This window comes from Microcaecilia unicolor, chromosome 3 (genome assembly GCF_901765095.1).
Source record: "Microcaecilia unicolor chromosome 3, aMicUni1.1, whole genome shotgun sequence".
Taxonomy (NCBI): domain Eukaryota; kingdom Metazoa; phylum Chordata; class Amphibia; order Gymnophiona; family Siphonopidae; genus Microcaecilia; species Microcaecilia unicolor.
In genome coordinates, this window is record NC_044033.1 from 14,679,623 (window position 1) to 14,694,903 (window position 15,281).

At 42.6% G+C, this 15,281-nt stretch overlaps 1 protein-coding gene across 1 annotated transcript; it reads right to left on the reverse strand.

Moving 5' to 3' along the window:
• Positions 1–397: 397 nt before the first annotated feature.
• LOC115464212 (SAYSvFN domain-containing protein 1-like) lies at positions 398–10,853 on the reverse strand. Its single transcript, XM_030194602.1, has 3 exons — positions 10,776–10,853; positions 4,084–4,336; positions 398–1,903 (listed from the first exon to the last, which is right to left on the reverse strand). The coding sequence occupies exons 2-3, from the start codon at positions 4,309–4,311 to the stop codon at positions 1,568–1,570; spliced, it is 564 nt and encodes a 187-aa protein (XP_030050462.1). The 5' UTR covers positions 4,312–4,336; positions 10,776–10,853; the 3' UTR covers positions 398–1,567.
• Between the last annotated feature and the right edge of the window lie 4,428 nt (positions 10,854–15,281).

Sequence of the window (15,281 nt, forward strand, 5' to 3'; positions counted from 1 at the left end):
GAGAAACTTTTTCTTCACTCAACGTGTAATTAAACTCTGGAATTCGTTGCCAGAGAATGTGGTAAAGGCGGTTAGCTTAGCGGAGTTTTAAAAAGGTTTGGACAGCTTCCTAAAGGAAAAGTCCATAGACCATTATTAAATGGACTTGTGAAAAATCCACTATTTCTGGGATAAGCAGTATAAAATGTTTTGTACTTTTTTGGGAACTTGCCAGGTATTTGTGACCTGGATTGGCCACTGTTGGAAACAGGATGCTGGGCTTGATGGACCTTTGGTCTTTCCCAGTATAGCAATACTTATATGTACTTACGCTTTTCATTTCCATTTCCAAATGGACGCACGCCATTAGTTAAAAGAAAGAAAGACTGCCACTCCTTAATGGTCTTACAACAGAAGGAATTTTTATTGGTTGTCTTCACGCCACTCCAGCAACATAAGGCAAACATAACCGCAGCTTTCGGCCATTAACATTTAGGGCGTCTTTTACTGAGACGCGCGCACTAAAATTGCGGGCGCGTCAAACGTTACAGACGCCCATGGGAATGCACCGGTGTCTCTAACGTTTAGCACGCGCCAAAAATGTTGAGTGCGTCTTAGTAAAAAACCCTCTTAGTACCATTACCCGGCTATATCCATTATCGCATGTGCCGCTGTGGCCTGTATTAAACGACTGCTCATTAATTCAAGTCAGGTACCATCTCCAAAACCCGTGTTAACGCCTAAGGATTTGATGTTATCAACCACTCAGGCTGGAAGTCCAAGTAGCAACTTCTTTTGGAAATCCGCTTGCTAACAGATTTCAGTCACTCACTAAAAGAATCTAAAGGCAAAACTGTCCCGCCATCACAGACGGCAGAGACTAAGCAGGCCATATGCAAAGATCTATGTGTGCTTTTATTTAGGGGCCCATTTACGAAGAGGCGGTAGGGTCTATCGCCGGGTTTGCGTACGGCAAATCGGTCCTACCGCCAGGCTCGCCCAGGAGCCTGGCGGTAATTCCGGGGCTGCTGTACGCCATTTCTAGCGCCACGGCACACGGCAATCCCACGCACCGACACCACCTTTTACTGCCACTTGGTAAAGGGGCCCCTTAGGTTGCTATAAGTCTATATTTAGGCCAGCGATTGCCCTCCCCCATGTTAAGATGCCCCACCTTCATTCCTCCGGCTAGCCCTGCCCACTTTTAGGTCATGGTCACGAGGGCTGGTGTACTTCGTTAAAAAGACTCTGTTATAGTTGCCCAGTCTAACTCGTGGAGGAATTGGGGATGGTAGACACTTTTTTTTTTTTTTTATATTTTGCTTGTGTTCTACAGAGGCATCGGAGATGTTCTTTTAATCAATTTGGTTTAGTAGTTCGAGCACTTGCGTTAAGTCAACTTGACTGGTGAGGGAAAAGGCACTTAAATTTAGGGACTCTGCGAGGAGAATTTTTATTTTAGCAGATCTAGACACCTAACTCAAAGTTAAATGCCTAGACTTTTTGGATATTTATTGCATAAGTATATAACATATATACTGGACATAAAAAAAGTGCCTGAAAGTTTATTAAAAATAAATTATTATTATTATTGCCCAGCCATTGGTCTGTACTGCAGTTCCCTCTCAAACTGTTCTGCAGTCAAGGTTCCCTGGAGAGACTCACAGCCTGCATTGAACACAGAATACGCACTCTTCTCCCCCGGCTTCCTCTCCCTCGGGCTGCGAGTTCCCTCATATATCCAGTAAAACATGGAAAGCACAAAATATGCCAGTCCAAATTCCAGCTCCACAAACAGTCCCAGCAAAACCAACCAGAGAAGGAACTTCAAGAGGAGGGGATTAATCTGCAGAAGCCACCGTGACAGCAGCGGGTGGGTAGTAAACGCATCCCCTGAGGAACGTCTGCGGCTAAGAGGGATATCCTGGCAATGATGAGAGAAGAGAGTAAAGCAAAAGTCAGTAAAGGTTTGAGGAAAAAGTCTTAGAAATAGTTGTAAAGCTAATTCCACTTTACAAGTACCTAATACAAAAGAATAAGTACACTGTTCAAAGGTCTGGTATGTTGCCTTGTATGAAAATAATTCTTAAAACAAGAAGCTAACTTGACAGTATCACTGTGCTATTTATTTATTTAGATTTTGCTCACACCAGTAGCTCAAGGTGACTTACATTTGGGTACTCTGGTGGATATTTCTCTGTCCCAGGGGGCTCACAATCTAAGTTTGTACCTGAGGCAATGGAGGGTTAAGTGACTTGCCCAAGATCACAGGGAGCAGCAGTGGGATTTGAACCAGCCACCTCTGGATTGCAAGACCAGTGCTCTAACCACTAGGCCACTCCGGTTGCTACTCTGAGATTCTGCATGGAATCTTGTCACTCTTTAGGATTCCAGAATGTTGCTATTCTTTGGGGTTCTATATGGAATGTTATTATTATTTATTTAGATTTTGCTCACACCTTTTTCAGTAGTAGCTCGAGGTGAGTTACATTCAGGTACACTGGATATTTCTCTGTCCCAGAAGGACTCACAATCTAAGTTTGTACCTGAGGCAATGGAGGGTTAAGTGCCTTGCCCAAGATCACAAGGAGCGGCAGTGGGATTTGAACCGGCCACCTCTGGACGGTGCTCTAGCCACTAGGCCACTCCTCCACTCCATGTTTTATTAAAGGGATTTCTATTACACTATACAAAAATGTTCACCTTGAAGGATCACCTTCCCAGAAATGAAATCAAATTCCTTTAAGAAAAGGTGTACATACATGGCCCAAACTGTATTCTCATACCAGGAATCCTGTTAAATTTGAGCAGCTCCCACCTACTCTCCCCTCCTTCCCTTTTCCATTTCTTTGCTAAAAGCAGAGATGTACTGAGACAGAGCAAGCAGAAGTGGTACCCAAGGTCCTGTTTATTTTCGGGTTTGTACGCCCACCAGAATTTCCTCTTGGGTGGAGCTGTCTGCCATCTGAAGGGAGAAGGCTCTTTGGGCCAGAGACAATATCTGTAGTATGGTACAGGGCCCAGTTTTGATATCGTATATGGGATGCTGCTGTTGGTAGCTATAGTTTAAGCACTGTCTTGATTTCTTACTTGTTGTATTAAGTTTTAAATGTAGTGTTTTTATTACAACACTAGTAAAAAAAGGCCCGTTTCGAAACGCTATGAAACGGGCGCTAGCAAGGTAAATTCCCACCCACCCATCCTCCCTTCCTTCCCGAGTTCCATACCTCTCTCCCTCCCTTCCTTCCTTCCTTGCTGAGTTGCAGAACTCCCTCCCTCCCAGTTCAAGGGCCCTACCCGAAGCACATTCACACACCCACCCACACGTATGTCCCTCCCTCCCAGTTCAAGGGCCGTCAAGCCCCTCCCACCACGTTCCAGACTACCCCCCCTCCGCTTTAATGTCCCCTGCACCCCCCTACCGTGACCCTTTGTACACCACCCTTTCCTCCGAAATACCTCCCCTGAAGCCGTCGCGTTGAAGTCTGACATCAGACGCACGCACAGAAACTTCCACTGATGCTCAATCATGAAGCCACGCCTCGCAACCGAGAACAGAACTTCGGATCTGTCAGCTCAGCAGAGGTACGCGACGGCTTTGTTGATGCGCCAAGCAGGGGGGGAGGTTGTTGCGCCACTCCCTGCCACTTGCTCTGAAGTGGCAGGGAGCGGCGCAGTGACAGCTGTTTCCCAGGCAGGGGGAGGAGTACTCCTCCCCTTGCCTTGGAATCAGCTGAGAATGTGGGCGGAGCTATTATGATGCCTACGAACACCTCAGGCTTCACTGCAAGGCTGCTGCCTTCAGAACGTTGGAGGTGCTTTTTATGGAATCAGCTGAGAATGTGGGCGGAGCTATTATGATGCCTACGAACACCTCAGGCTTCACTGCAAGGCTGCTGCCTTCAGAACGTTGGAGGTGCTTTTTATGGAATCAGCTGAGAATGTGGGCGGAGCTATTATGATGCCTACAAACACCTCAGGCTTCACTGCAAGGCTGCTGGCTTCAGAACGTTGGAGGTGCTTTTTATTGTATAGGATGTTCTGCCTAGGTTGTTCACTGCTTTCAGTGGTTCTTAGATAAGGAAAACGGCACGAGGCCCTTACCAATACACTTTGCTGGTCACTCCAAGTCTCAGCAGCAACTCCAGATGCCTGCGACTCCTCTGCCCTCCCTCTTCCGCCCAGAATTTGCAGTTTTTCTTTCAACACTGTGACGAGTCCCTTCGTCTCTTTCACGGTTTCCAGGCTCGTAGACCCCGGCTCACCTCCTTTTCCAGCTTCTGTCTCGGCTTTTTTTTTCCTGGCTCTGAATTCAGCTAACCTCTGCTCCATCGCCACCACCGCACACTGTCCTGACCTGGCAAATGGAAAGAAGAGGTTAAGGTGCTTATGATGCGAAATGACAAGCTCAGAACAAAAACCTCCGCTGAACTCACTTAACCAGGAAACAATCACACAATGCCGTGTATGGATATATAACTTATGAACACGGGTACACATTATTGTATGATCTAAAATTATTTATATTCTGTCTTGTGGCTGAAGCTGGTATCTCAGATACAATACAATATAATAAGCAACTTTTTCTTTTAAATTATACAGTTATCAATGCTAAAATACTGCTAACACCCGAAAAGATCAGCCCATGCAATTAAGTACATAAGTATTGCCATACTGGGACAGACCAAAGGTCCATCGAGCCCAGCATCCTGTTTCCAACAGTGGACAATCCAGGTCACAAGTACCCAATAGTAGCAACATTCCATGTAGAACCCCAAAGAATAGCAAGATTCTAGAATTCTAAAGAATAACAAGATTCCATGAAGAATTTCAAAGTGTAGCAACATTCCATGTGGAACCCCAAAGAGCAGAAAGATTCCATTCAGAATCCCAAGCACATAAGTACATAACTATTGCCACACTGGGATAGACCAAAGGTCCATCAAGCCCAGCATCCTGTTTCCAACAGTGGCCAATCCAGGTCACAAATACCCGGCAATATCCCAAATATGTACAAAACATTTTATACTGCTTATGCCAGAAATAGTGGATTTTCCCCAAGTCCATTTAATAACGGTCTATGGACTATTCCTTTACACAATATTTTTACATATTTATATATGTTCAAGGTCTAATGCTGTATACCAGTGCCCTTGCTTTGCTGTTTTTATGTATATGTTCTTATATAGATATGTATTATTTATTATATATTTACATCAAAAAATGTTTGAAAATATCATATGAGTGAGTCTCCCTCTGTGCAAGGAACTTGAAAACCCAATTCCTATTTTCTTTAAATTATCAAAGGACCTCAAATCTCCTACTGGGGAAGCTACTGCAAATATCAGTCTGCAAGTATACATCTTAACCCCATTCTTATGAGGAGTCAGTTACTATCACAGGTCCTAGTGGAAGAAGAACAGGAGAAAAACAGACCAGACTCACGTTTATGTGAGAAAACCGAATGATCTAAAAAACTCTCTGTCTTCTACACCACTATAACTCTAAAGCACAGTGAGACCACCCACATAAACCAAATCACGAATACTTACTAATGAACCCAGACCTGACCCTCGGGTAACAGTTAGTCAGTCCAGGGCACCTCCCCCTAACTTCAAGAGCATTTTCAAAGTTTTTTTTACATCTGGTCTGTTTTTCTCCTGTTCTTCTTCCACTAGGACCTGTGATAGTAATTGACTCCTTATAAGAATAGGGTTAAGATGTATACTTGCAGATTGATATTTGCAGTAGCTTCCCCAGTAGGAGATTTGAGGTCCTTTGATAATTTAAAGAAAATAGGAATTGGGTTTTCAAGTTCCTTGCACAGAGGGAGACTCACTCATATGATATTTTCAAACATTTTTTGATGTAAATATTGCTATACAAGTTTGAAAAATTCCCGATTTAATTTAGAGGGTTATTTATTATATATATGTTGGGAATCGTATACATGTTTATATATATACGTTTTTTAAATACATATAAGCGTTTTTTGTGATGGGATGATATATTTATTTATTTGTATTAAGTGGTCCTTTCTATGTACACCACATACTTATTTATTCATGTTTAGATTTTACATACATGTATGTATAACATTTTGTTATCATTTTATACCTTACACATTATCTATTTGTTCATGAATATATGAGAAACTATGGTGGTATGTTGTTTTTATATTTTAAGTATGTTGTTTTTATATTTTAAATTTGATGTTTTATTTATTATAATTCAATCTGTTTGTTTATTGTAGCCCCTGACGCAGCCCTTGGTGGGCAAAACACGGCCTGTGTCGGGCAATTTGTTTACATACGGTATCTTCAATAAAATCCTTCTGATGTTAATATTGATCTGCTGGCTTCTTTTTCCATAAATTTAAAACAAACCAGAGAAAATATTTCGTCACTCAATGTGTAATTAAACTCTGGAATTCGTTGCCAGAAAATGTGGTAAAAGAAGTTCCGTTCTCAGGGTTTAAAAAAGGTTTGGATAATTTCCTAAAAGAAAAGTCTATAAACTTGTATTAAAACGGACTTGGGAAAATCCACTGCTTATTTCTAGGATAAGTAGCATAAAATCTGTTTTACTGTTCTGGGGTCTTGCCAAGGATTGGTCACTGTAGGAAACAGGATACTGTGCTGGAGGGACCTTCAGTCTGTCCCTGTATGGCAACGCTTTTCTTTGTAATAGGGACAGAGGTGCAGTATTAGTAGTTTCCTATTGCCATGCCTGCCTCCCCTCAAGTGCTCCAGGATCTCCCTGTCTTGTAACGCCCCCCCCCCCCCCCCCGCCAGCATCAGCCCCTCAAACCTCCTTTTGTGGTTTCTGACTTCTTCCCTCTAGTGTCAGCATTACAAAGTGCAGCAGTGTGATGCGGAGGCACCCTGGCAAACATGAAGTGTATCTCAGAAAGGGAGGGACTCCGCTTTACACCCCTGAACTTTGTAATGCTGACTCCGAAGGGAAGAAGCTGGAAGCTGCAAAGGGAGGTTTGTGGGACTGGGGACCCGGGATAGGGAGATTAGATTGTAAGCTCTTCTGAGCAGGGACTGTCCTTATTTGTTAATTTGTACAGCGCTGCGTAACCCTAGTAGCGCTCTAGAAATGTTAAGTAGTAGTAGTAGTATTACATATAGCAGTGATTTAACCAGAGCTGAGATTGTGATGTCATAATCCCTCATTCCACCAATGCCTAAGAGCCAACCTCATCAGTGATGTCACAATGGCTTGATTGTCCTATATTTGTCTCACTCTTGTCTATTAGATTGTAAGCTCTTTGAGCAGGGACTGTCTCTCTTTGTTAAATTGTACAGCGCTGCGTAACCCTAGTAGCGCTCTAGAAATGTTAAGTAGTAGTAGTAGTATAGGGAGGGGGCAGTAAGAGAATTAAATGATGGGCTGGAAGAGGATAGAGAGAGGACAGAGAGGTGCTCGTGCTAGACTGGGTGAGGAAGTGGAGAGAGAGGTGGAATTGACTAGGCTGGAAGGAAAGAGCACAGAGAGAGATGAAGATGGCTGCACTTGAAGGGGGGGGAGAGAGAGGGGTGGAGATGGCTGAACTTACTGGAACAGCAGGAAAGAGAGGGAGGGTGGAGAAGGCTGGACTAGAAGGGGAGGAAAGAGAGATGGTGATGGCTTACTGGAAGGGCAAAGGAGAGAGAAAAGGTGGAGATGGGTGGACTGGAAGGGGGAGGACAGAAGAGAGATGGAAATGGTCGGGCTTACTGGAAAAAGAGAGAGAAAAGTGGAAATGGCTGGACTGGAAGGAGAAGAAAGATGGAAAGGGTCAGGCTTACTGGAAAGTGAGAGAGAAGTGGAAATGGCTGGCCTGGAAGGGAAGAAAAGAGAGATGAAGATTATAATTTTTATGGTGGAAAACTGCCAAGGTAAGGCTCCACCCTGCCTTGTCCTGCCCTCACCCATGTGCCCCAGATTTAGAAGCCAAACATCTGGTAACCTTAACTTTCTAAATGTCACCAATGTACAAGGTCTAGCTAGGTCTCCCTCTCCTCCCCTTCTCCAAGAGTTGGAATCACATAATCTCCACTCCATGCCTAACCAATCCAGACAACAGAACATAGTAACATAGTAGATGACGGCAGAAAAAGACCTGCACGGTCCATCCAGTCTGCCCAACAAGATAAACTCGTATGTGTATACCTTACCTTGATTTGTACCTGCCTTTTTCAGGGCACAGACCGTACAAGTCTGCCCAGCAGTATTTCCCGCCTCCCAACCACCAGTCCCACCTCCCATCACCGGCTCTGGCACAGACCGTATAAGTCTGCCCTCCACTATCCTCACCTCCCAACCACCAACTTCTCTTCCCTCACCTGCTCCGCCACCCAATTTTGGCTAACCTTCCGAGGATCCACTCCTTCCGAACAGGATTCCTTTATGTTTATCCTACGCATGTTTGAATTCCGTTACCGTTTTCATCTCCACCACCTCCCGCGGGAGGGCATTCCAAGCATCCACCACCCTCTCCGTGAAAAAATACTTCCTGACATCTTTTTTGAGTCTGCCCCCCTTCAGAGGTTTTAATTTAAAAATCAAATGTACCTCCTTAGTTCATGCAGTCTTGTTTCAGGATAGCCACAGGGAATATACAATTTTTATTTATTTATTGTATTTGTATCCCTCATTTTCCCACCTCTTTGCAGGCTCAATGTGGCTTACATTACATCATGAATAGTGGAAATACATAAGAAAATATACATTTAGTATTACTGAAGGATCTTGGGTAACATGATAATGATAAAACATGGTAGTAGTTTAACAAGCAAATATTATGAGACAGTTCTGGATCATTAAACTGGAAATCAAGATAATTAGCAAAAACAGTAGAGATCTAGAGAATACATGTTGTATAGTTGCGATTTGTTAATTTGAATTTATGATGAGTTGTTATTGTTGTATGCTTTCTTAAATAAACAAGTTTTCAATCGTTTTACGGAAGGTCACTACGTCATGCGTTATTTTTATGGATTGACCCCCTCAAACAGCTACTTTAACACTTCAAACAGTTCAATTAGCGTATGTAAGCTCCTTGAGCTGGGACTGTCCTTCCATGTTAAATTGTACAGCGCTGCGTAACCCTAGTAGCGCTTTAGAAATGTTAAGTAGTAGTAGTAGTATTGCAGGTTTGGAAACTGCTTACTCGTGATTCCGTTCACACACTGGGATCTGTTTTTATCACCCACCTATCACTGAACCTTAGGGTGGTGGACTTTGGTCCTGGGGAACTGAGGAACTGAGTTGGATTCCCACTTCAGGCACAGGCAGCTCCTTGTGACTCTGGGCAAGTCACTTAACCCTCCATTGCCCCATGTTAGCCGCATTGAGCCTGCCATGAGTGGGAAAGCACAGGGTACAAATGTAACAAAAATAAAATAGATACTATTGGAGATTCTACATGGAATGTTGCTATTCCACTAGCAACATTCCATGTAGAAGGCTGCGCATGCTTCTGTTTCTGTGAGTCTGACGTCCTGCACGTAAGTGCAGGACGTCAGACTCACAGAAGCAGAAGCCTGCGCGGCCACATTGGTGATCTGCAAGGGCCGACTTCTACATGGAATGTTGCTAGTGGAATAGCAACATTCCATGTAGAATCTCAAATAGTAGCAACAGTGGAGGAGTGGCCTAGTGGTTAGGGTGGTGGACTTTGGTCCTGGGGAACTGAGTTTGATTCCCACTTCAGGCACAGGCAGCTCCTTGTGACTCTGGGCAAGTCACTTAACCCTCCATTGCCTCATGTAAGCCGCATTGAGCCTGCCATGAGTGGGAAAGCGCAGGGTACAAATGTAACAAAAATAAAATAGATACTATTGGAGATTCTACATGGAATGTTGCTACTATTGGACATTCTGCATGGAATGTTGCTACTATTGGAGATTCTACATAGAATGTTGCTATTCCACTAGCAACATTCCATGTAGAAGGCTGCGCAGGCTTCTGTTTCTGTGAGTCTGACATCCTGCACGTACGTGCAGGATGTCAGACTCACAGAAGCAGAAGCCTGCGCGGCCACATCTGCAAGGGCCGACTTCTACATGTAGAATCTCAAATATTAGCAACAGTGGAGGAGTGGCCTAGTGGTTAGGGTGGTGGACTTTGGTCCTGAGGAACTGAGTGCAATTCCAACTTCAGGCACAGGCAGCTCCTTGTGACTCTGGGCAAGTCACTTAAGACTCCAATGCCCCATGTAAGCCGCATTGAGCCTGCCATGAGTGGGAAAGCGCAGGGTACAAATGTAACAACAAAAAAAAAAGTCTGTGGGCCAGTGCATGAATTTCACACTGTGAGTCTCTCTTCCCAATGTGGCAGGTGAACTTTCTCATCTTTATCAGGGTGATCTGTATCATCATATCCAAACTGCAAGCAAATTTAATGTGCAAAACGGACACAAAATGTCGGTGAGTCGTTTGATCGACAATTGCCACATGCACCCTGCTGTCTCCTATTTACTCACCTTTACCAATGGGAATTAGTAAAATGCAAGAGGAAACACAAACTATCATGTTCTAACATTATCATGTAACCCACACAATGTCTATTCTCTTCTTATTTACACCACTCATGATGTATTGTAAGCCACATTGAGCCTGCAAAGAGGTGGGAAAATGTGGGATACAAATGCAATAAATAAACAAACAGCCTTCTTACTGGACAAATGCAGGAACAAAGTTTTCCTGGAATTGCTCTGCCAGGCAATGATGAAATCCTATTTAACTGCACTGCTCTCTTCAAAACTGCACAGGAAGCAAATGAATTTTAGTGCAGTAATAACCCACCTGCCAGGATTCAGGTGTCCCTACAGGGTTTCGGCCGAATACGATTCCGAATGTTGTCTCTCTAACTCGTGCTGACTCGCTCTCTGCATTGTTCATCATACGTCATTGCGTGGCGCAGACTGATGACATCACCAGGTCGCGGAGGCTATTTCGTTCCAGGAAGTCAGACTGCCGTTTACAGTTTAGAACTAGTTACTGCTCTAACCGATGAAAGCAATATTTCATCTGTGTGCATCCGGCATGTTTGAAAATAATAAATGAAATCAAATAAAATTTGCCTACCAACAATAAAGAACGACAACATACGTGGATACAGGAGGAGGAGCAGCTCATGGGTGTTTGCTTGCTTTGGGTGAACGGGGATGATGGCCGCGCGGAGGCGAGGGAAAGGGAGATTAATCCAATGGGCTTCAGCAAGGAGGTTTAATAGACGGGAGTGGAAGTGAACCTATCTAGTCCACTGTTTGTTTGTTTTGTTACATTTGTACCCCGCACTTTCCCACTCATGGCAGGGTCAATGCGGCTTACATGGGGCAATGGAGGGTTAAGTGACTTAAGTCGGCCCTTGCAGATCACCAATGTGGCCGCGCAGGCTTCTGCGAGTCTGACGTCCTGCACGTACGTGCAGGACGTCAGACTCACAGAAACAGAAGCCTGCGCAGCCTTCTACATGGAATGTAGAATGTCCAATAGTAGCAACATTCCATGTAGAATGTCCAATAGTATCTATTTTATTTTTGTTACATTTGTACCCTGTGCTTTCCCACTCATGGCAGGCTCAATGCGGCTTACATGGGGCAATGGAGGGTTAAGTAAGTTAAGTCGGCCCTTGCAGATCACCAATGTGGCCGCGCAGGCTTCTGCTTCTGTGAGTCTGACGTCCTGCAGGACATCAGACTCACAGAAACAGAAGCCTGCGCAGCCTTCTACATGGAATGTTGCTAGTGGAATAGCAACAATCCATGTAGAATCTCCAATAGTATCTATTTTATTTTTGTTACATTTGTACCCTGCGCTTTCCCACTCATGGCAGGGTCAATGCGGCTTACATGGGGCAATGGAGGGTTAAGTGACTTAAGTCGGCCCTTGCAGATCACCAATGTGGCCGCGCAGGCTTCTGCTTCTGTGAGTCTGACGTCCTGCACGTACGTGCAGGACGTCAGACTCACAGAAACAAAAGCCTGCGCAGCCTTCTACATGGAATGTTGCTAGTGGAATAGCAACATTCCATGTAGAATGTCCAATAGTAGCAACATTCCATGTAGAATCTCCAATAGTAGCAACAGAATCTCAATAGTAGCAACATTCCATGTAGAATGTCCAATAGTATCTATTTTATTTTTGTTACATTTGTACCCTGCGCTTTCCCACTCATGGCAGGCTCAGTGCGGCTTACATGGGGCAATGGAGGGTTAAGTGACTTGCCCAGAGTCACAAGGAGCTGCCTGTGGTGGGAATCGAACTCAGTTCCTCAGTTCCCCAGGACCAAAGTCCACCACCCTAACCACTAGGCCACTCCTCCACTCTGTAAGCAAGGAAGCCAAGTTGGTTAATCTCAGTTTCCACTCCCCCGCGCAGCCGTCGTCTCTAGTACACTCAAAACAAAGTAGAGAGGTGCAAACCTATCAGCTGCTGCATCCACGTTGTCGTTCTTTATTGTTGGTCCATCTGAAACAAGTCTAAAGCTGTTTCAATTGGATAGGCAGCGCCTTAAAAGGTGGAGGACAAAAGTTGTTGGGTTTTTTTTGCTTATTGGACAGCTTTTTAATTTATTTGAAAGCTTCCCATATGTAGATATAAATATCATGAAATAACAACTGAATATCACTAAAACAGCTTAAAAAATGATTATAGCTGGTAGAAACAGCAATTTTAAACTCTGTATTTTGTGCTCATTTTTCTACACTAAAAACTAAATAAATACACTGTAGTGAATACAGATGGCCAAATTTCAGTGAGGATATCCTGTTTCCTGATGGGTTCGTCTTAACTGTTGTAATCTGCCTTGGGAAGCCTGGTGTTATAAAGATGATGGAATATATTGAAATTAAATGGAAGTAGAATTAAACTCTCCTTTCATTGGGGCACATGGAATCACATCTTCATCTGTTCTGTAGAAGTTTACCTTTTAGATACACAAATGGGTGTTTCAGGGGCAAGTGGTTTTATAAGTCAAAATAAAAATAAATATTTTGTTTCATGCAGATCTCTTTTGTTTAAACATAACTAAATGGGCTATAAACCCCTAATGCAGCCCATTGGCTTTCTTATATTTTGTTCTTGTGATAACTTATACTGTGCCAAAACTGAAAACGCTTCTCTATCTGGTTGATAATAAAAGGAGCTCATTGTGAACACTACCCACCCTAAAGGTTGTTTTGTGGCCGTATAGGAAGAATTGTGACATTGAATGAGTGTATGTTTGTGTCCCTAGTCATGCATCCCAAGTTTATATAATCCTTTCAAGAAATCCAGTTAATCTTTTAACTTATTAGTGGAGCATAACCACAGAGGCATGGTATGTTCACATTTTCAATATGGTAATACTAGGGCCCAGCTAAGGAACAGGTTATTTTGAGTTCGTCTTCACTGGACCAAACTTGCTTTCCTTGTGCCATCTCTATGCAGCAGGTAGGCAGTGTCTTAAAAGGTGGAGGATAAAGGATTTTATTTTTTTGCATTTATATCACACATTATCCCAAGCAAAGTCAATGTGGCTTACATTTGAAAATACAGTGAAACAGAATAATAGACTTCAGTTGTATCATGGGAATAAATAGATATGGATATGTCTGAAACATTTAACAAAGTTGAGATTAGCATTTAAACGTTTGTCCTTTAATGATACCATATGTTCAGACATCCATAGCCATTAGTATAGGTAGTTATTCAAAGATTATCACATGCACACACCAGAACAGGCATCCATCACATCAAACAACAACTTCTACAGAGTACATCCACAATTTAATTTTTATTTCCATATTTCTATCTTCCAAAATTCCAGACAGCAGATGTACAGATCTGTATATTGCAGAAGCCAGCATGTTTGAAAATATGAGATTAATACAAATGCTACCAGCAATAAAGAATGACAACTTGGATGCAGCACTAGATTGTAAGCTCTTTGAGCAGGGACTGTCTTTTTGTGTATGGTGTACAGCGCTGCGTATGCCTTGTAGTGCTACAGAAATGATAAATAGTAGTAGTAGTAGTAGCAGCTCATAGGTTTACTTGCTTTGTTTGTGTGTATGGTGATGACGGCTATGCAGGGAAGGGGAAACTTAGACTGACCTAATTGGCTTCAACATTTTGACGTCACTTGGTCTGTCTATTAAACCTCCTTGGGCTTCAGCTTTTTGACATCATCCCTTCTCCTGTTCTCAATCTGATTTTGTTTCAGAATGTTGTTGAGCAACATGAATGACCATGGAGGTTTGGTTGAGAACAGGAGATGGCATGACATCAAAAAGTTGAAGCTTTACTTAGGCTAGTCTATGTTTCCCCCTCCCCACACAGCCGTCATTCTGCGTACACTCAAAACAAAGCAAACAAACCTATGAGCTACTGCATCCACGTTGTTGTTCATTATTGTTGGTAGCATTTTTATTTAATCTCACTTATATTTTCAAACATGCCAGCTTGTGCAGTATACGGATGTACACCAAGGAAGTATAATAACGGAGTAACATTTCATAGGTAGAGTAGTAATTTTGTTATAAATTGTAATCAGTGTGTCATTTGGAGGGGCTGGTTATAGGGACACCCTAGCATGTGTTATATTTGTGCAGAGATTTTGTTTTTTTCTCCTGGTAATGGGCCACTAAAACAGACATCATGTTATGAGAATCAGGTGGTCAACATTCAGAGTTTCAATCTATTTATTTATTTACTTATCTATGATATATATATATATACCCTACATTAAACATGAATTAGGTTGAAACCTGGGAGATTTAAAATCTTTTTTTCCTGTGCCTAGATCAAAAGAGAAAGATGGCTTGTGGGAACTTTCTCCTTTTGTATTGTGGAACTCAGTGGTATATTATAAAAATACACTTAATATTGTTTATTACTACTATTTAAAAGAAATGTATTAAATAATGAGGGCAGAGCTACCTTCATGCAGAACTCCAGTCTAAATGTGCCAACATTTTCCAGTTCTATGATATATATTTATTTCTTCTTCAAATCAGTTTTCATCCACATTTTACTACTACTACTACTAATTACCCAAATGTGAACACAATTATAATCCTAATTAATAAGTTTTGGATGTTACTGAATTCTATTATTCTGTCTCACTGTATTTCCAGTTTTGGCACAGGATAGGTCATCACAAGGACAAAATATAAGAGAACCAATGGACTGCATTAGGGGCTTATAGCCCATTTAGTTAAACAAATGAGAGATCTGCATGAAAGAAAATATTTATTTTTATTATTTTGACTTATGAAAACCACTTGTTCCTGAAACATGCTCAAAACAGAATAATCCATTTCTTCA

Coding starts and splice junctions, on each gene's coding strand:
- LOC115464212 (XM_030194602.1), bottom strand. CDS start 4,311: ATGGAGCAGAGGTTAGCTGAATTCAGAGCCAGGAAAAAAAAAGCCGAG. Junction 1,904..4,083: donor GTGACCAGCAAAGTGTATTG/GTAAGGGCCTCG, acceptor CATCATTGCCAG/GATATCCCTCTTAGCCGCAG.